Source organism: Oncorhynchus clarkii, chromosome 23, assembly GCF_045791955.1.
Source record: "Oncorhynchus clarkii lewisi isolate Uvic-CL-2024 chromosome 23, UVic_Ocla_1.0, whole genome shotgun sequence".
Taxonomy (NCBI): Eukaryota; Metazoa; Chordata; class Actinopteri; order Salmoniformes; family Salmonidae; genus Oncorhynchus; species Oncorhynchus clarkii.
The window spans coordinates 43,224,695-43,246,521 of record NC_092169.1 but is presented as its reverse complement, the minus strand read 5'-3'; the positions used below and the strand labels follow the sequence as shown (position 1 = coordinate 43,246,521).

Here is a 21,827-nt window from a genome sequence, read left to right as displayed (position 1 = left end):
AGCATGGTTGTCCTATGGTTATTTTGCATAAACTTCCCACAACATTCTGGGAATGGTGCAGGATAGTTGCTTGGCTTTGGAACATTTTCAGTACATTTAAGGAACTTGACAAAAAAACATAATTTTCTTGGTATTTCATTACTTTAACAGAACATTTCCTAAAAGTTCAAACATGGTTACATTTAATAAAACAGTTGGTAATGTAGGAATGTTCTCCAACTGGTTTGATATTTGGAAAGTTCTCAAATAGTTCAGAAAACATTAAGAAACAAATCAAATCAAATGTTATTTGTCACATACACATGGTTAGCAGATGTTATTGCGAGTGTAGCAAAATGCTTGTGCTTCTAGTTCCGACCGTGCAGTAATATCTAACAAGTAATCTAACCTAATAATTTCACAACAAATACCTTATACACACACAAGTGTAAAGGAATGAATAAGAATATGTACATAAAAATATATGAATGAGTGATGGCCGAACGGCATAGGCAAGATGCAGTAGATGGTATAGAGATGAGTAATGTAGGGTATGTAAACATTATATAGTGCCATTGTTTAAAGTGGCTAGTGATACATTTATTACATCAAGATGGCAAGATGCAGTAGATGGTATAGAGCACAGTGTATGCATTTGAGATGAGTAATTTAGGCTATGTGTCATGTACTGTCATGTTGTGTCTTGTTTCTGTCCTTTCCCTTCACCCTGTCTCCCTCTGCTGGTCGTTGTTAGGTTACCTTTTCTCCCCCTCTTTTCCCCAGCTGTGCCTTGTCTCCTCCTAACTACCTCGTCACCCCTTTTCCCACCTGTTCCCTTTTTCCCTCTGATTAGTCCTCTATATCTCTCTCTGTTTCTGCTCCTGTCTTTGTCGGATTCTTGTTTGTGTTGTTCATGCCTGAACCAGACTATCGTCATGTTTGCTGCAACCTTGTCCTGTCGGAACCTGCCGGTCCATCCGAGCCTACGTTTTGTTTTGTTATTAAAGAAGCTCTGTTTACGTTAATTCGCTTTTGGGTCCTCATTCACGCACCGTAACAGAAGAATCCGACCAAGAATGGACCCAGCGACTTCGGATCCTCTCCACTCAGCCGTCGAGATCCAGGGAGCGATGCTAGGCAGACACAAGCAGGAATTGTCTGCTGCTCGGCATGCCGTTGAGACCCTGGCCACCCAAGTCTCCAACCTCACAGAACAGGTTCACCATCTCCGCCTCGATCCACCGGCCACTTCCAGGGCTTTCGAATCTCCGGAGCCCAGAATCAATAACCCGCCGTGTTACTCTGGGGAGCCCACTGAATGCCGCTCGTTCCTCACCCAGTGTGATATTGTGTTTTCTCTCCAGCCCAACACTTACTCCAGGAGCACTGCTCGTGTCGCCTACGTCATATCTCTCCTTACTGGACGGGCTCGTGAGTGGGGCACGGCAATCTGGGAGGCAAGGGCTGAGTGTACTAACCAGTATCAGGACTTTAAGGAGGAGATGATACGGGTTTTTGATCGATCTGTTTTTGGGGAGGAGGCTTCCAGGGCCCTGTCTTCCCTATGTCAGGGTAATCGATCCATAACAGACTACTCTATTGAGTTTCGCACTCTTGCTGCCTCCAGTGGCTGGAACGAGCCGGCTTTGCTCGCTCGTTTTCTGGAGGGTCTCCGCGCAGAGGTAAAGGATGAGATCCTCTCCCGGGAGGTTCCTTCCAGCGTGGATTCCTTGATTGAACTCGCTATTCGCATTGAGCGACGGGTTGATCTTCGTCACCGAGCTCGTGGAAAGGAGCTCGCGTTCTCCGTTGCCCCCCTCTCCGCATCACTACCATCTTCCTCTGCCGGCTCGGGTGCTGAGCCTATGCAGCTGGGAGGTATCCGCATCTCGACTAAGGAGAGGGAACGGAGAATCACCAACCGCCTCTGTCTCTATTGCGGTTCTGCTGGTCATTTTGTCACTTCATGTCCAGTAAAAGCCAGAGCTCATCAGTAAGCGGAGGGCTACTGGTGAGCGCTACTACTCCTGTCTCTCCTTCAAGATCCTGCACTACCTTGTCGGTCCATCTACGCTGGACCGGTTCGTCAGCTTCCTGCAGTGCCTTAATAGACTCTGGGGCGGAGGGCTGTTTTATGGACGAGACCTGGGCTCGGGAACATGACATTCCTCTCAGACAGTTAAGGGAGTCCACGGCCTTGTTCGCCCTGGATGGTAGTCCTCTCCCCAGGATTCAGCGTGAGACGCTACCTTTAACCCTCACTGTTTCTGGTAATCATAGCGAAACCATTTCTTTTTTAATTTTTCGTTCACCTTTTACACCTGTTGTTTTGGGCCATCCCTGGCTAGTTTGTCATAATCCTTCCATTAATTGGTCTAGTAATTCTATCCTTTCCTGGAACGTCTCTTGTCATGTGAAATGTTTAATGTCTGCTATCCCTCCTGTTTCCTCTGTCTCTTCTTCACAGGAGGAGCCTGGTGATTTGACAGGGGTGCCGGAGGAATATCACGATCTGCGCACGGTGTTCAGTCGGTCCAGGGCCACCTCTCTTCCTCCACACCGGTCGTATGATTGTAGTATTGATCTCCTTCCGGGAACCACTCCCCCCCGGGGTAGACTATACTCTCTGTCGGCTCCCGAACGTAAGGCTCTCGAAGATTATTTGTCTGTAGCTCTTGCCGCCGGTACCATAGTCCCCTCCTCCTCTCCCGCCGGAGCGGGGTTTTTTTTTGTTAAGAAGAAGGACGGGTCCCTGCGCCCCTGCATAGATTATCGAGGGCTGAATGACATAACAGTGAAGAATCGTTATCCGCTTCCTCTTATGTCTTCAGCCTTCGAGATCCTGCAGGGAGCCAGGTTTTTCACTAAGTTGGACCTTCGTAACGCTTACCATCTCGTGCGCATCAGGGAGGGGGACGAGTGGAAGACGGCGTTTAACACTCCGTTAGGGCACTTTGAATACCGGGTTCTTCCTTTCGGCCTCGCTAACGCTCCAGCTGTCTTTCAGGCATTAGTCAATGATGTCCTGAGAGACATGCTGAACATCTTTGTTTTCGTTTACCTTGACGATATCCTGATTTTTTCACCGTCACTCCAGATTCATGTTCAGCACGTTCGACGTGTCCTCCAGCGCCTTTTAGAGAATTGTCTTTTTGTGAAGGCTGAGAAGTGCTCTTTTCATGCCTCCTCCGTCACATTTCTCGGTTCTGTTATTTCCGCTGAAGGCATTAAGATGGATCCCGCTAAGGTCCAAGCTGTCATTGATTGGCCCGTCCCTAAGTCACGCGTCGAGTTGCAGCGCTTTCTCGGCTTCGCGAACTTCTATCGTCGTTTCATCCGTAATTTCGGTCAGGTGGCAGCCCCTCTCACAGCCCTTACTTCTGTCAAGACGTGCTTTAAGTGGTCCGTTTCCGCCCAGGGAGCTTTTGATCTCCTCAAGAATCGTTTTACATCCGCACCTATCCTTGTTACACCTGACGTCTCTAGACAGTTCATTGTCGAGGTTGACGCGTCAGAGGTGGGCGTGGGAGCCATTCTTTCTCAGCGCTCCTTCTCTGACGACAAGGTCCACCCTTGCGCGTATTTTTCTCATCGCCTGTCGCCGTCGGAACGTAACTATGATGTGGGAAACCGCGAACTGCTCGCCATCCGCTTAGCCCTAGGCGAATGGCGACAGTGGTTGGAGGGGGCGACCGTTCCTTTTGTCGTTTGGACTGACCATAGGAACCTTGAGTACATCCGTTCTGCCAAACGACTTAATGCGCGTCAGGCGCGCTGGGCGCTGTTTTTCGCTCGTTTCGAGTTCGTGATTTCTTATCGTCCGGGCTCTAAGAACACCAAGCCTGATGCTTTATCTCGTCTCTTCAGTTCTTCAGTAGCCTCCACTGACCCCGAGGGGATTCTCCCTGAGGGGCGTGTTGTCGGGTTGACTGTCTGGGGAATTGAGAGGCAGGTAAAGCAAGCACTCACTCAAACTCCGTCGCCGCGCGCTTGTCCCAGGAACCTTCTTTTCGTTCCCGTTCCTACTCGTCTGGCCGTTCTTCAGTGGGCTCACTCTGCCAAGTTAGCCGGCCACCCTGGCGTTCGGGGTACGCTTGCTTCCATTCGCCAGCGCTTTTGGTGGCCCACCCGGGAGCATGACACGCGTCGCTTCGTGGCTGCTTGTTCGGTCTGCGCGCAGACTAAGTCCGGTAACTCTCCTCCTGCCGGCCGTCTCAGGCCGCTTCCCATTCCCTCTCGACCGTGGTCTCACATCGCCTTAGATTTTGTCACCGGACTGCCTTCGTCAGCGGGGAAGACTGTTATTCTTACGGTTGTCGACAGGTTCTCTAAGGCGGCTCATTTTATTCCCCTTGCTAAGCTTCCTTCTGCTAAAGAGACGGCACAAATCATCATCGAGAATGTTTTCAGAATTCATGGCCTTCCGTCAGACGTCGTTTCGGACAGAGGTCCGCAATTCACGTCTCAATTTTGGAGGGAGTTTTGCCGTTTGATTGGGGCTTCCGTCAGTCTCTCTTCCGGCTTTCACCCCCAGTCTAACGGTCAAGCAGAACGGGCCAATCAGACTATTGGTCGCATCTTACGCAGTCTTTCTTTTCGCAACCCTGCGTCTTGGTCAGAACAGCTCCCCTGGGCAGAATACGCCCACAACTCGCTTCCTTCGTCTGCGACCGGGCTATCTCCTTTTCAGAGTAGCCTCGGGTACCAGCCTCCGCTGTTCTCATCTCAGTTCGCCGAGTCCAGCGTCCCCTCCGCTCAGGCTTTTGTCCAACGTTGCGAGCGCACCTGGAAGAGGGTCAGGTCTGCACTTTGCCGTTATAGGGCGCAGACTGTGAGGGCTGCTAATAAGCGTAGAACTAAGAGTCCTAGATATTGTCGCGGTCAGAGAGTTTGGCTCTCCACTCAGAACCTTCCCCTTAAGACCACTTCTCGCAAGTTGACCCCGCGGTTCATTGGTCCGTTCCGTATTTCTCAGGTCATTAATCCTGTCGCAGTTCGACTTCTTCTTCCGCGATACCTTCGTCGCGTCCACCCGGTCTTCCATGTCTCCTGTATCAAGCCCGTTCTTCGCGCCCCCGCTCGTCTTCCCCCCCCCCCCCCCCCATCCTTGTCGAGGGCGCACCCATCTACAGGGTCCGTAGGATTTTGGACATGCGTCCTCGGGGCCGTGGTCATCAGTACCTAGTAGATTGGGAGGGGTACGGTCCTGAGGAGAGGAGTTGGGTTCCCTCTCGGGACGTGCTGGACCGTGCGCTGATCGATGATTTCCTCCGTTGCCGCCAGGTTTCCTCCTCGAGTGCGCCAGGAGGCGCTCGGTGAGTGGGGGGGTACTGTCATGTACTGTCATGTTGTGTCTTGTTTCTGTCCTTTCCCTTCACCCTGTCTCCCTCTGCTGGTCGTTGTTAGGTTACCTTTTCTCCCCCTCTTTTCCCCAGCTGTGCCTTGTCTCCTCCTAACTACCTCGTCACCCCTTTTCCCACCTGTTCCCTTTTTCCCTCTGATTAGTCCTCTATATCTCTCTCTGTTTCTGCTCCTGTCTTTGTCGGATTCTTGTTTGTGTTGTTCATGCCTGAACCAGACTATCGTCATGTTTGCTGCAACCTTGTCCTGTCGGAACCTGCCGGTCCATCCGAGCCTACGTTTTGTTTTGTTATTAAAGAAGCTCTGTTTACGTTAATTCGCTTTTGGGTCCTCATTCACGCACCGTAACACTATGTAAACATTATATAAAGTGGCCTTGTTTAAAGTGGCTAGTGATCCATTTATTACATCAAATTTTACATTATTAAAGTGGCTGGAGTTGAGTCAGTATGTTGGCAGCAGCCACTCAATGTTAGTGATGGCTGGTTAACAGTCTGACGGCCTTGAGATAGAAGCTGTTTTTCAGTCTCTTGGTCCCCGCTTTGATGCACCTGTACTGACCTCGTCTTCTGGATGATAGCGGGGTGATCAGGCAGTGGCTCGGGTGGTTGTTGTCCTTGATGATATTTTTGTCCTTCCTGTGACATCGGGTGGTGTAGATGTCCTGGTTGGCAGGTAGTTTGCCCCCGGTGATGCGTTGTGCAGACCTCACTATCCTCTGGAGAGCCTTACGGTTGTGGGCGGAGCAGTTGCCGTACCAGGTGATGATACAGTCCGACAGGATGCTCGATTGAGCATCAGTAAACGTTTGTGAGTGTTTTTGGTGACAAGCCGAATTTCTTCAGCCTCCTGAGGTTCTTCACCATGCTGTCTGTGTGGGTGGACCATTTCAGTTTTCCGTGATGTGTACGCTGAGGAACTTAAAACTTTCCACCCTCTCCAATATTGTCCTGTCGATGTGGATAAGGGGCTGCTCCCTCTGCTGTTTCCTGAAGTCCATGATCATCTCCTTTGTTTTGTTGACATTGAGTGTGAGGTTATTTTCCTGACACCACACTCCGGGGGCCCTCACCTCCTCCCTGTAGGCCGTCTCGTCGTTGTTGGTAATCAAGCATACCACTGTAGTGTCATCTGCAAACTTGATGATTGAATTGGAGGCGTGCATGGCCACGCAGTCATGGGTGAACAGGGAGTACAGGAGAGGGCTGAGAACGCACCCTTGTGGGGCCCCAGTGTTGAGGATCAGTGGGGTGGAGATGTTGTTACCTACCCTCACCAGCTGGGGGCAGGTCAGTCAGGAAGTCCAGGACCCAGTTGCACAGGGCGGGGCGAGACCCAGGGTCTCGAGCTTAATGACGGGTTTGGAGGGTACTATGGTGTTAAATGCTGAGCTGTAGTCGATGAACAGCATTCTTACATAGGTATTCCTCTTGTCCAGATGGGTTAGGGCAGTGTGCAGTGGGATTGCGATTGCGTCGTCTGTGGACCTATTGGGGCGGTAAGAAAATTGGTCCTTAACTAGTCTCTCAAAGCACTTCATGATGACGGAAGTGAGTGCTACGGGGCGGTAGTCATTTAGCTCAGTTACCTTAGCTTTCTTGGGAACAGGAACAATGGTGGCCCTCTTGAAGCATGTGGGAACAGCAGACTGGGATAAGGATTGATTGAATATGTCCGTAAACACATCAGCCGGCTGGTATGCGCATGCTCTGAGGACGCGGCTAGGGATGCCGTCTGGGCCTGCAGCCCTGCGAGGGTTGACACGTTTAAATGTTTTACTCACGTTGGCTGCAGTGAAGGAGAGCCCGCAGGTTTTGGTAGCGGGCCATGTCAGTGGCACTGTATTGTCCTCAAAGCGAGCAAAGAAGTTGTTTAGTTTATCTGGGAACAAGACATTGTGGTCCGCGACGGGACTGGTTTTTCTTTCGTAGTCCATGATTGACTGTAGACCCTGCCACATACCTCTTGTGTTTGAGCCGTTGAATTGCGACTCTACTTTGTCACTATACTGACGCTTAGCTTGTTTGATTGCCTTGCGGAGGGAATAGCTACACTGTTTGTATTCGATTATGTTTCCGGTCACCTTGCCCTGATTAAAAGCAGTGGTTCGTGCTTTCAGCGGAATTTAGAATAACAATGGTCCAGGGTTTTGCCAGCCTGGGTTGCGCAATTGATATGCTGATAAAATTTAGGGAGCCTTGTTTTCAGATTAGCCTTGTTAAAATCCCCAGGTACAATAAATGCAGCCTCAGGATATGTGGTTTCCAGTTTACATAGAGCCAAATGAAGTTCATTCAGGGCCGTCGATGTGTCTGCTTGGGGGGGAATATACACGACTGTGATTACGATCGAAGAGAATTCTCTTGGTAGATAATGAGGTCGGCATTTGATTGTGAGGAATTCTAAGTCAGGTGAACAAAAGTACTTGAGTTCCTGTATGTTTTTATGATCACACCACGTCTCGTTAATCATAAGGCATACACCCCCGCCCTTCTTCTTACCTGAGAGATGCTTGTTTCTGTCGGCGCGATGCATGAAGAAACCAGGTGGCTGTACCGAGACACGATAGCGCGTCTCGAGTGAGCCATGTTTCCGTGAAACAAAGAACGCTACAGTCTCTGATGTCTCTCTGGAAGGCAACCCTTGCTCGGATTTCGTCTACCTTGTTGTCAAGAGACTGGACATTGGCGAGTAGTATGCTCGGGAGCGTTGCGCGATGTGACCGTCTACAGCGCCTGACCAGAAGACCGCTCTGTCTGCCCCTTCTGCGGCGCCGTTGTTTTGGGCCGCCGGCTGGGATCCGATCCATTGTCCTGGGTGGAGGGCCAAACAGAGGATCCGCTTCGGGAAAGTCGTATTCCTGGTCGTAATGTTGGTGAGTTGATGTTGCTCTTATATCCAGTAGTTCCTCCCGACTGTATGTAATAAAACCTAAGATTTCCTGGGGTAACAATGTAAGAAATAACACGTAAAAAAAACAAAATACTGCATAGTTTCCTCGGAACGCGAAGCGAGGCGGCCATCTCATCAGTGATGCCTCTAGCATTGCGATCCATAGCCTGGCCCACTGCACTTAGTCAAACTTCCTCATTGTTCCAGCATACACATCTCGTCCGTACAAGTACCTTGTCTGTGACAGCATGGGCAGTGCCTTTGAGGCTGTCTGATGTTTGAAAAAAGTGTAAAGCTAACATTGGTGATTTACCTGCCACCTGCAGTGCTGGAGTCTTAAACCAAATCATTTAGTGTGGTCACTAGATGTCGGTAATATAGCTCAAAGCCATTTACTAACTATAGGCAATCCAATTTGAAGAAGAAGACAATACTCTGATCATTGGCTGATTACTCCGGAATCCCCACCCAGTTGACTACTTTAAAATGGTGGAAGCCATTTTAAATTATCTCTAATGATCTCTTCGGGAAACAGGGAAGCACATCGCTACCTTATCCAGTGACACCACGGCCCTGTCTGTTTGTTGCCCTAGTGTCAACATCCCCGCCAGACATACAGTGCCTTCAGACTTTTCCACATTTTATTGTGTTACAGTCATAATTTTAAATTGATTGAATTTATATTTTTTGGGCACTGGCCTACACACAATACTCCATAATGTCAAAGTGGAATTATGTTTTTCTAAATTTTTACAGATGAATAAAATATGAAAACTGAAATGTCTTGAGTCAATAAGTATTTTTGTTATGGCAAGCCTAAATAATTTTAAGAGTAAAAATGTGCTTAGCAAGCCACATAATAAGTTGCATGGACTCTGTGTGCAATAATAGTGTTTAACATGTTTTTTGAATGACTACCTCATCTCTGTACCCCACACATACAGATAATTGTAAGGTCCCTCAGTCGAGCAGTAAATTTCAACCACAAAACCAGGGATGTTTTCAATTGCCTCGCAAAGAGCACCACCTATTGGTGGATGGGTAAAAAAAAAAAAAGCAGACATTGAATGTATCTTTGAGCATAGTGTGGTTATTAATTACACTTTGGATGCTGTATCAATACACCCAGTCACTACAAAGATACAGGCCTCCTTCCTAATTTAGTTGCCGGAGAGGAAGAAAACCACTCAGAGATTTCACCATGAGGCCAATGGTGACTTTAAAACAGTTACAGAGTTTAACAGCTGTGATAGGAGAAAACTGAGGATGCCTCAACAAAATAGTAGTTACTCCACAATATTAACCTAAATGATGGACTGAAAAGAAGGAAGCCTGTACAAAAAAAATAACATGCATCCTGTTTACAACAAGGCACTAAATGAATACTGCAAAAGACGTGGCAAAGTGATTCACTTTTAGTCTTGAACACGAAGTGTTATACTTGGGGCAAGTACAATACAACACATTACTGAGTACCACTCTCCATATTTTGAAGCATAATGGTGGCTGCACCATGTTATGGGTATGCTTGTAATCGTTAAGGGACTGGGGAGTTTTTCATGGTAAAAAAATCTATGGAATGTAGCTAAGCACAGGCAAAATCCCAGAGGAAAATCTGGTTCAGTCTGCTTTCCACCAGACACTGGGAGATTAATTCATCCTTAAGCAGGACAATAACCTAAAACACAAGGCCAAATCTACACTGGAGTTGCTTACCAAGAAGAAAGTGACTGTTCCTGAGTGGCCAAGTTAAAGTTTTTACATACAGTGGGGCAAAAAAGTATTTAGTCAACCACCAATTGTGCAAGTTCTCCCACTTAAAAAGATAAGAGAGGCCTGTAATTTTCATCATAGGTACACTTCAACTATGACAGACAAAATGAGAAAAAAAATCAAGAAAATCACATAGTAGGATTTTTAATGAATTTATTTGCAAATTATGCTGGAAAATAAGTATTTGGTCACCTACAAACAAGCAAGATTTCTGGCTCTCACAGACCTGTAACTTCTTCTTTAAGAGGCTCCTCTGTCCTCCACTCATTACCTGTATTAATGGCACCTGTTTGAACTTGTTATCAGTATAAAAGACACCTGTCCACAACCTCAAACAGTCACACTCCAAACTCCACTATGGCCAAGACCAATGAGCTGTCTAAGGACACCAGAAACAAAATTGTAGACCTGCACCAGGCTGGGAAGACTGAATCTGCAATAGGTAAGCAGCTTGGTTTGAAGAAATCAACTGTGGGAGCAATTATTAGGAAATGGAAGACATACAAGACCACTGATAATTTCTCTCGATCTGGGGCTCCACGCAAGATCTCACCCCGTGGGGTCAAAATGAACACAAGAACCCAGAACCACACGGGGGGACCTAGTGAATGACCTGCAGAGAGCTGGGACCAAAGTAAAAAAGCCTATCATCAGTAACACACTACGCCGCCAGGGACTCAAATCCTGCAGTGCCAGACGTGTTTCCCCTGCTCAAGCCAGTACATGTCCAGGCCCGTCTGAAGTTTGCTAGAGAGCATTTGGATGATCCAGAAGTAGATTGGGAGAATGCCATATGGTCAGATTAAACCAAAATATAACTTTTTGGTAAAAACTCAACTTGTCGTGTTTGGAGGACAAAGAATGCTGAGTTGCATCCAAAGAACACCATACACCATACCTACTGTGAAGCATGGGGGTAGAAACATCATGCTTTGGGGCTGTTTTTCTGCAAAGGGACCAGGACGACTGATCCGTGTAAAGGAAAGAATGAATGGGGCCATGTATTGTGAGATTTTGAGTGAAAACCTCCTTCCATCAGCAAGGGCATTGAAAATGAAACGTGGCTGGGTCTTTCAGCATGACAATGATCCCAAACACACCGCCCGGGCAACGAAGGAGTGGCTTCGTAAGAAGCATTTCAAGGTCTTGGAGTGGCCTAGCCAGTCTCCAGATCTCAACCCCATAGACAATCTTTGGAGGGAGTTGAATGTCTGTGTTGCCCAGCAACAGCCCCAAAACATCACTGCTCTAGAGAAGATCTGCATGGAGGAATGGGCCAAAATACCAGCAACAGTGTGTGAAAACCTTGTGAAGACTTACAGAAAACGTTTAACCTCTGTCATTGCCAACAAAGGGTATATAACAAAGTATTGAGATAAACATTTGTTATTGACCAAATACTTATTTTCCACCATAATTTGCAAATAAATTCATAAAACATCCTACAATGTGATTTTCTGGATTTTTTTTCTCATTTTGTCTGTCATAGTTGAAGTGTACCTATGATGAAAATTACAGGCCTCTCTCATCTTTTTAAGTGGGAGAACTTGCACAATTAGTGGCTGACTAAATACTTTTTTGCCCCACTGTAAATCTACAGCAAGATCTGAAAATTGTATTGTGTGTAGATGGTTAACTGAAAATAATAAATTTTGAATTCAGGCTGTAACACATAAAAATGGAATAAGACAAAGGGAATACAAATATGAATACTTTCTGAAGGCATCTCGCTATCTAGCTAGCGAGATGACGAACGCAGAGGTTATTTTTAATTAGTGCATTTCACAAGTGGATAGTTTGCATCATCTACAGTATGTTCACTAAAACCACTGCAAGGGATTTACCTGATGCTCTGAGATGTCTGCTTACTTGCTTCAGATAAAGAATGGACTCTTGAGTGTTAAAGCTAAAGCAATAGACTGCAGACGTGAGTTGAGGAGTGAAGTCGGGGGAGGTGCATCTGCAACAGCCAAAAGTTGTGGTTTTCCAAAGGCACGGCTCAGTGCAACATGGCAGTGTTGCTGTCGTTTATACAAGGTTTTTTTGTAATGTCGAAATAAACATTTATCACACATTCAAACTGTAAATAAATAGTACAATATGAAAAAAATAGGACAATCAATTGGTTATTGAGAGCCTCACATTAATTTGTCCACTGTATACATGAAAATCGCAAATTTGGTTCCTGTTTCAGTCACATATTTGGTCATGTTCGCGTGAGGCAAACAAAAACATCTTAATGCTTGGTTGACAATAGAGCCACCCACAATGCAGGCGGTGGCTGTAGGCTGAAGTTGGTGAAGAGCAAATGCAGAAACTTGCAGTCTTTGATTACGTATATTTTTTGTAAAGTTCATGCAACACACTTCTAAATGTCCAAGAGAATCCTTTAGGTCTGTAATTTCAGAGACTACTAGCTAGCCTAACACTAGCTATCACTAGCCTATTACTAGCTATCACTAGCTAATTACAAGCTAGCACTAGCTTATTATTAGCCTATCACTAGCTAACACGAGCCTATTACAAGCTAACACTAGCTAACACTAGCTAATTACAAGCTAACACTAGCCTATCACTAGCTAACACCAGCCTATCACTAGCTAACACGATCCTATTACAAGCTAACACTAGCTAACACTAGCCTATTACAAACTAACACTAGCCTATCACTAGCTAACACCAGCCTATCACTAGCTAACACCAGCCTATCACTAGCTAACACCAGCCTATCACTAGCTAACACTAGTCTATCACTACGTAACAGAAGAAGTAGAACATACATGGCTGCTAGCCTCCCAGGCATAGGCTACTTTGTCCTTGACACTAAAACTGAAACTAAATAACATTAAAATGAAATATAAATGTTTCTATCAAACTAAAACGGAATAAAAACGAAAAATAACTGAAACTAAACTACATTTCAAATAAAAATGGAAAAACAAATAGAAATAAAAACAAATATAAAAACACAAAACTATAATAACCTTGGTTTAGAGAACATTCTACGAATGTTATTTAAAAACATATACATTCTGTTCTCAGCAGCAACAAAACTTTCTCTATCCTCTATATTTTTAAGTGTGTTCAGGTATTTTGGCTGCTCCCACTAATTGGCCACGCCTGATCTTAATGAGTGCTTGTTTCCTTTGAAATGGGGTCTGTTTGAATAGACTAAAATCAACAGCTTTGTTTGCGTAAAAAAACATGGCATGGCTAGCTCCATCCTGGTTGATAGAGGACAGAAGATTATATGTTTGAATCATCACAATTTTTATTTGAGTAAAGTCATACCATTTATAAATGCAGACAGATCATTAGTTTGTTCTATATGGTGGGATTTTTTTGTGTCGGTAAAATCTATTATGAGCGAGTTGACTGTGGAAACGCCTTTATGTGCAAATATTTAGATATTAACCATCATATCGAAGTAAACTACGTGATGATATGGTGTGTGTGGTCCTCCCACAATGACTCAGAAAACCATGATGTTTATTAGGTTACAGATTAAATAAATTGTGATTAACATCACAAAGTGGTGAAAGTGCAATGTGATGAGCTTGATGCTTTTTTTCCAATAAATATCTAGGGTCTTATTCTGGTTACATGATGATCGATGCTTGCCTGCCGTTTGACAAATTTAAAATATTATCGCTCTTTTGGCCATGTAGGCTATGTATCTGCAAGCTGTAGGCTAGAGCGCACGTGACAATATTATATAACGCAACATTTTTTTGTGTCAAAACCATCAGTAGAGTTGAAAAATCAATGGAATCCCATTTAAGTGGAATTTGTATTCGGTACATAGGAATTTAACCTCAAAAGTTATTATGTGGACTCCGTTATCATATGCACATACTTTTATCCGCAGTCAATTTGATGGAAAACATCTCTGGTGGGAAAATGAACATATTTTATTCATTTAGATTTTAGAATATTCGCATGAAAATCTGTTGCGAATTGGATGGAAACCTAGCTACTGATGCTGTGTCACAATAAAAAAGAAATGTGTTCACATGATTAATGACTAAGAAAATTCAATTCCATGTGTCCTATCTGTGCTTGGAGTTCAAAAACATTGACCCAAAATAAGCTAGCAATATTATTAAAAGTGATATTGAAACATTCAGTGAAAGTTTGAAGGAAGTTATTTTTCAAAAAACTCTAAATAACCTATATTTTCCATTCTCAGAGCGTTAATAAAACCTTCAGGAAAACTTTCAAGGAACCAGAGTAAATCATTCTCAGAATTGCCCTGCAATCTAAAAATAAGCGTGTTTGGGCCAATTTGCCCTTCCCGTTGTTTCCTGTTCTGTTTTATCCTGCCCACATCGGTGTTTGGTAACAGCATCACCTATTAGCACTAGAAGTGCCTCGGGATCATTGAATAAGGGACCAATACGTAGGTGTGATTATAGCCCTGCCTACCAGTATTGACCTATTAGAAGATTTGTCCAGCAGAACTGACCAATTATAAGGCTTCCGCACTCGTTACAGGCCTCTCCTCCCATTTCCTCCCCACCTGTCTGTGTTTACACCGCCACTCCGCCCTGCTCTGGTCCCCGAGCGACTCAACCCAACAAGACCCACCCCGCTCAACAGACAGACAGAACAGGCTCTGTTTGAGAAGTCCCAGGGCCGTATTCAGCAGAGAAAAGCTTTTTCCAAGCCAGGAGAGTGCCACCTAGTTCCACACCTCAGCTAACTCTGATTCCTTCCCACTTCTTACACCACTGCCAGATGTTGGCAGTAGATATGGCAGTTGGATTGGTTTTCTGACAGAAAGTTATCAAACTAAGACCAGGGTTCTATCTGATCAACAGTAGAGCCACGTAACTGCACGCTTGATGTTTAAAGGAAATTTCAGATTGAGCTGACATATAGTTTACCATGAATTCTCCGGAAACATTGCCTTTAAACGGTGCATAGCCGAAAAGGGGCAATCGGATTGAATCCCGGCCTAAAGCATTGTAATTCATTTGAGTGTACATGAGTCAATATCAGTGGAATATAATATCAACTACTGGAACAGAATGTAAACACAAACAGCAGATTGTGAAAATGAATTATTATCACTGTATTGATATTGATCATAAACCCCCATCTCCCCACAGATCCTCCACCTGCTGTTGTCACAGTGGGCCGTTTTCAGGTCTCCCCTAGCATGGAGATCCATGTGACTGCTGAACCAGGTGGACAGGGCTCTAACCCCGCCAGGCCCATGTCAGTGGGCAGCACCACCACCTCTAAGAGCAGTACAGAGGAGCAGGAGCAGTGGGAGTCAGAGACCAGCCTGAACACCACCCTCACTCCCCACCCCCCACACCTCACTATGGGGGAGGCCCGGGACATCCAAGTAGAGTGGGCCGGGACCAAGGAGCAACAGCAAGAAGAGGAGGAAGAACAGGGTGAAGAAGATGAGGAGGAGCAGAAGAAGGAAGAGGGGGAAGAAGATGAGGAGGAAGAAGATGAGGAGCAGGAGGAGGAGAAGGAAGAAGATGAGGAGGAGCAGGAGGAAAAGGAAGAGCAGCAGACAGTGAGGAGGAGGAGGAGGAAGAGAATGTGCAGCCTCAGTCTGATGGGTATGTCTGCAGACAGCGGCTTGTCCGTTATAGCGGTGGAATCAGAGGGGCGTGGCCTATGGGATGGAGGGGCAGGGAGCCCCACCTACACCTCCGCTCTAAACCACATGTGGCTGAGCTACAGCCGTAACTTTACATACCTGAGCAGTGACGACTCAGAGAGTGAGGACATGTGGGAGGAGCTACTGGAGATGAGGGAGAAGTGAGTGTTTCACCTTCAGCATCTCTTCAGTCATTCACCCATTTTGGGTTTTAATCGAAGTTTGATTACTTTGAACTCAACTTGACTGTCAACTATTCCAAAGCACTTAAACAAATCCTCCTCAGAGTCCTAAACTGTTTATCTTTATCCCGCTCTCTCATTCTCTCTCTCCCTCATGTCAGACACTTGGCAGAGGTGCAGAGTCTCCAGGCCACCCAGAAGAGGGAGATTGAAGAGCTGTATGAGAGGATGGGGAAGGTTCCCCCTGCGGGGATAGTCTGTCCTGCCGCCATGCTGTCAAGTCGCCAGCGCCGCCTCTCTAAGGAAAGGAGTTACCTCTCCTCCTCCCGCAGAAACAGTCTGCAGCGCCTGGACATGCTCCCCCTCCAAGGTATCATTAGGAGGAACTCTCTGGGTGGCAGCAGCAGTAGCAGCTCTCTGGAGAAGCCCTCTAAAGGGGTGACTTTTGCATCTGACATCAGTAGAATGGTGGGTTTACACATTGTCCTTACAGGGTCCGAATACTTCTACTTGCGTTCTAAATAGTAGGATGATTGGGAATGCAAAAATATGTTTTATAGTGTGTGGGAAAAAAATTGTATGCTTTAAATGCCAGGATGTCATACTCATTTCGGCTCATTTCATCTACAACAAATTCGCTGCCTGCTACTGAGGAATAGAATCATCTTTCAGACCAACGTGTTTGACGACAGCTGATAATCAGATAAAGGGACTATACCAAAATGAACAAATGGCGGGAAACAACGCAATTGCGCATTAGCTGACACACTCTCGGTATGGGTGAGTCTAGTATGTTGACATTTGTTGCTTACTGAATATATTTTTATTAAATAGTACATTCTACATAGTGTGTGATTAGTATACATTTTGCAGTTTTAGTAAGTAGTAGGTAAGCCAGATTTCAGACACGGCTACTGTATTGGATATGTGTTGTATTCATCCTGCTGTCCAAAATCTAGGTTTATCTAGAAGACAGGAGGTGAATGATTCTCCACTATATCTGAATACTCTACACATCTAATCATTGCATCTCCTTGTCTCCTCTCTCACCAGTAAGAATCTTGAGCCATGCTTGCAGTAGAATAAGTCCGGACTACCTCATATGTCCATCTTGCTGGAGGAAGGAAGTGACATCACATCTAAACCCTTTATCTGGCCCCCCACTGGAGGAGAGAGTAACCTAGGCCCCCCAGAAACCAGGAAGCTCCCCTGCTGAGCTAATGGTCACAGGTTTAATCAAAGGTCACAGGTTCATCAGAGATCACAGGGTTCATCATAGGTCACTGAGCCCTCTGCTATGAAGGGACAACGGAACCTCTGTCATCTGTTGTCAGTCACCCCAGAGAGAAGCCCTGCCACTACAATGGTTCAGTAGGATGCCACCAGAACAGTGTGAGTTTAAAATGGGTGTAAAAGGCTCACAACAGTACCAGCCCAGGTAGTGTACCATCATTCCTCATACTATGTATGCTATGTTGAACATGTGTGATAGTTGTACATACAGTAGAGCCTTAGTGATCTGCTATAATCCTGCCTTGAAGCCACAAAGCATTAATAAGGGTTGTTCGACAATATTGGGATCATGGGATCAAGTCCGGGGCAGTTGATCAATATTATCCTGCTTATCTGACTGTCGCAGACAGTTTTTATTGGGACTGTTTCAGATTATTCACATTTTAATTTGCACATTTGACTGTCTGTTTGCAATCTGTTGATGTTGATGCTGACTGTAAACTCACTACTGCCCTCTAGAGGGACTATGAAAATCCAGATATGTTGTTGTACTTTGCTGATTTTCCAATGTGCAATAGTGAAGCAATATTTCTGATTAATTCAACAGAATTATGAAGGAGAACTGTTGTCGACATGTAGAAGGATGTGAACATTGTTGTCTAACGTTAGGCAGTATCTTATATACATGATAGTGAGCATTTATCAATACAATACAACACTATAGACCAGTAGTTTTCTATTGCTGAATACAACCTAGTGGTAGAACTATAACACTGAGATCATTGCGGTGTCAGTCTTTCCAGGAAGCTAGGCACAATACAGCTCTATACATGAGGAATACCCAAGACAAACTAACCAGCTACTTCTTTTAAAAAAACAAATCCAGTGAAAGTATTGCCAAATCAGCCACATTGATAAAAAAATATATATACTTATGGTTGATGATTGTTACGAATCTCTCCTGACCTTTTCACTGAGATTATATTTTCTACAAAAATAATCCAACATACAGTGCCTTGCGAAAGTATTTGGCCCCCTTGAACTTTGCGACCTTTTGCCACATTTCAGGCTTCAAACATAAAGATATAAAACTGTATTTTTTTGTGAAGAATCAACAACAAGTGGGACACAATCATGAAGTGGAACGACATTTATTGGATATTTCAAACTTTTTTAACAAATCAAAAACTGAAAAATTGGGCGTGCACACACTCAACAGTTTCCTGTGTGTATCAAGAACATACATCCCCCAAATGGGCACATTTATAGGCCTGCATTTGCACGCAGGCCAGGTAGCCTATATATACTTCTAGGCCTATATACGTAATTAGGTGCACGTCCTTACTCAACATTGACAGGAGCGCTCCAAAGAAAAGACAATTAATACATTGACAAAACTCATAAATTGATTGAAATTAACCAAAACTTGTTCCTCACAAGTGTAGCATAAGTTGTGAGCTCTGCAAACAACATGTCCACTCCGACAATTAGAACCGCAAAATACTGGTGTAATAATATAATAACTGCATTAACAGAAATGACCCTAACCAAACAAACATTGTAGATTAGAAATGATGGGGATTAATGGTAAATGTAGCCTATTACTGGTGATATACACTACCGGTCAAAAGTTTTAGAACACCTACTCATTCAAGGGTTTTTATTTATTTTGTACTATTTTCTACATTGTAGAATAATAGTGACGACGGCAAAACTATGAAATAACACATATGGAATAATGTATTAACCAAAAAAGTGTTCAACATCAAAATAGCCACCCTTTGCCTTGATGACAGATTTGCACACTCTCGGCATTCTCTCAACCAGCTTCACCTGGAATGCTTATCCAACAGTCTTGAAGGAGTTCCCACATATGCTGAGTACTTGTTGGCTGCTTTTCCTTCACTCTGCGGTCCGACTCATCTCAAACCATCTCAATTTGGTTGAGGTCGGGGGATTGTGGAGGCCAGGTCATCTGATGCAGCACTCCATCACTCTCCTTCTTGGTCAAATAGCCCTTACACAGCCAGGAGGTGTGTTGGGTCATTGTCCTGTTGAAAAACAAAATTATAGTCCCACTAAGCTCAAACCAGATGGGATGGCATAATTGCTGCATAATGCTGTGGTAGCCATGCTAGTTAAGTGTGCCTTGAATTCTAAATAAATCACAGACAGTGTCACCAGCAAAGCAACCCCACAACATAACACCACCCCCTTCTCTATGCTTTACGGTGGGAAATACATACAGTGGGGCAAAAAAGTATTTAGTCAGCCACCAATTGTGCAAGTTCTCCCACTTAAAAAGATGAGAGAGGCCTGTAATTTTCATCATAGGTACACTTCAACTATGACAGACAAAATGAGAGAAAAAATCCAGAAAAACACATTGTAGGATTTTTTATGAATTCATTTGCAAATTATGGTGGAAAATAAGTATTTGGTCACCTACAAACAAGCAAGATTTCTGGCTCTCACAGACCTGTAACTTCTTCTTTAAGTTACTCGTTACCTGTATTAATGGCACCTGTTTGAACTTGTTATCAGAATAAAAGACACCTGTCCACAACCTCAAACAGTCACACTCAAAACTCCACTATGGCCAAGACCAAAGAGCTGTCTAAGGACACCAGAAACAAAATTGTAGACCTGCACCAGGCTGGGAAGACTGAATCTGCAATAGGTAAGCAGCTTGGTTTGAAGAAATCAACTGTGGGAGCAATTATTAGAAAATGGAAGACATACAAGACATGCAAGATGTCCAAACCCAAAACCTTGTGAAGACTTACAGAAAACGTTTGACCTCTGTCATTGCCAGCGAAGGGTATATAACAAAGTATTGAGATAAACGTTTGTTATTGACCAAATACTTATTTTCCATCATCATTTGCAAATAAATTAATTAAAAATCCTACAATGTGATCTTCTGGAGAAAAAAAATCTAATTTTGACTCTCATAGTTGAAGTGTACCTATGATGAAAATTACAGGCCTCTCATCTTTTTAAGTGGGAGAACTTGCACAATTGGTGGCTGACTAAATACTTTTTTGCCCCACTGTATGCTGATATCATCTGTTCACCCACATTTCATCTCACAAAGACACGGCGGTTGGAACCAAAAATATTCAATTTGGACCCCAGACCAAAGGACAAATTTCCACTGGTCTAATGTCCATTGCTTGTGTTTCTTGGCCCAAGCAAGTCTCTTCTTATTATTGGTGTCCTTTAGTAGTGGTTTCTTTGCAGCAATTCGACCATGAAGGCCTGATTCACACAGTCTCCTCTGAGCAGTTAATGTTGAGCTGTGTCTGTTACTTGAACTCTGTGAAGCATTTATTTGGACTGCAATTTCTGAAGCTGGTAACTCTAATGAACTTATCCTCTGCAGCAGAGGTAGCTCTGGGTCTTCCTGTCCTGTGGCGGTCCTCATGAGAGACAGTTTCATCATAGCGCTTGATGGTTTTTGCGACTGCACTTGAAGAAACTTTCAAAAGTTCTTGAAATGTTCCGTATTGACTGACCTTCATGTCTTAAAGTAATGATGGACTGTCGTTTCTCTTTGCTTATTTGAGCTGTTCTAGCAATAATATGGACTTGGTCTTTTACCAAATAGGGCTATTTTCTGTATACCCCGCCTACGTTGTCACAACACAACTGATTGGCTCAAACGCATTAAGAAGGAAAGACATTCCACAAATTAACTTTTAACAAGGCACACCTGTTCATTTAAACGCATGATGATTCAGTGATTACCTCATGAAGCTGGTTGAGAGAACGCTAAGAGTGTGCAAAGTTGTCATCAAGGCAAAGGGTGGCTTTTGAAGAATCTCAGATATAAGATACATTTTGATTTGTTTAACACTTTTTTGGTTACTACATGATTCCATAGTTTTGATGTCTTCTACAATGTAGAAAATAGTAAAAAGAGTAACCCTTGAATGAGTAGGTGTTCTAAAACTTTTTACCGGTATTGTATGTAACAGGGAATTGATCATAGACAACAATCAAAGGGAAAACAGTTAACACAATGAAGTTATGAAAAAATGAGAGATGTGCCTTCTGCATCTTAGCCACACGCTCCTTCTTTGACCACGGCCTCCTCAATGAATTAGTCCACTGAGACATGCGCAAATCAGACATGGAACAAACAATTGACCAGTAGACTAAATGGGCTGTCCTAAAGGTGTTCCTAATGTTTTGTACACAACATTGAACAATGATAAAACATTTCTGCAATGTGTAATAAACAAGGCACCCTCTGCACTTTAGTAACTTCTATTTTAGTAGTCACTAATTTCACACTTTTTGTTAAATGAAGTAACTTATATCTATGCACAGGTAGGGAGGCGAGAGAATGACTGCATAACAAATGGATGGAACTGTGAGCCCTTAGCCATTGCCTTAAATACGCACACTGAATTCTATTTTTATTTAATTTAACTAGGCAAGTCAGTTAAGAACAAAATCTTATATACAATGACGACCTACTCCGGCCAAACCCTAACCCGGACGACACTGGGCCAATTGGGACTCCCAATCACGTCCGGTTGTGATACAGTCTGGAATCGAACCAGGGTCTGTAGTGACACCTCTAGCCCAGATGCACTGCCTTAGACCGCTGCGCCACTCAGGATAATACTCACCTAAGATTTCCACAAGTGTGTATATATTTAAAGAAAATGTGATTACAATGCTAATATTTTAATATATGTGTATGTTTGTATCGCTTTGATATGCAAAGCTGCTGTCCTGCCATGCTCAAATCTGTGCCTTCCCCTTGCAATGTCTTA

At 44.3% G+C, this 21,827-nt stretch overlaps 1 protein-coding gene across 1 annotated transcript in view; it reads left to right on the top strand.

The window, feature by feature from the left end:
- The window catches only part of LOC139381294 (serine/threonine-protein kinase WNK4-like), a 96,331-nt gene extending 79,999 nt beyond the window's left edge, over nucleotides 1-16,332 (top strand). Inside the window, exons 18-20 of the mRNA XM_071124751.1 lie at nucleotides 15,117-15,538; nucleotides 15,632-15,786; nucleotides 15,969-16,332. Coding sequence (XP_070980852.1) covers nucleotides 15,117-15,538; nucleotides 15,632-15,786; nucleotides 15,969-16,332 — 941 coding nt within the window. The remainder of the gene's footprint in view (nucleotides 1-15,116; nucleotides 15,539-15,631; nucleotides 15,787-15,968) is intronic.
- The last annotated feature ends 5,495 nt before the right edge of the window (nucleotides 16,333-21,827 follow it).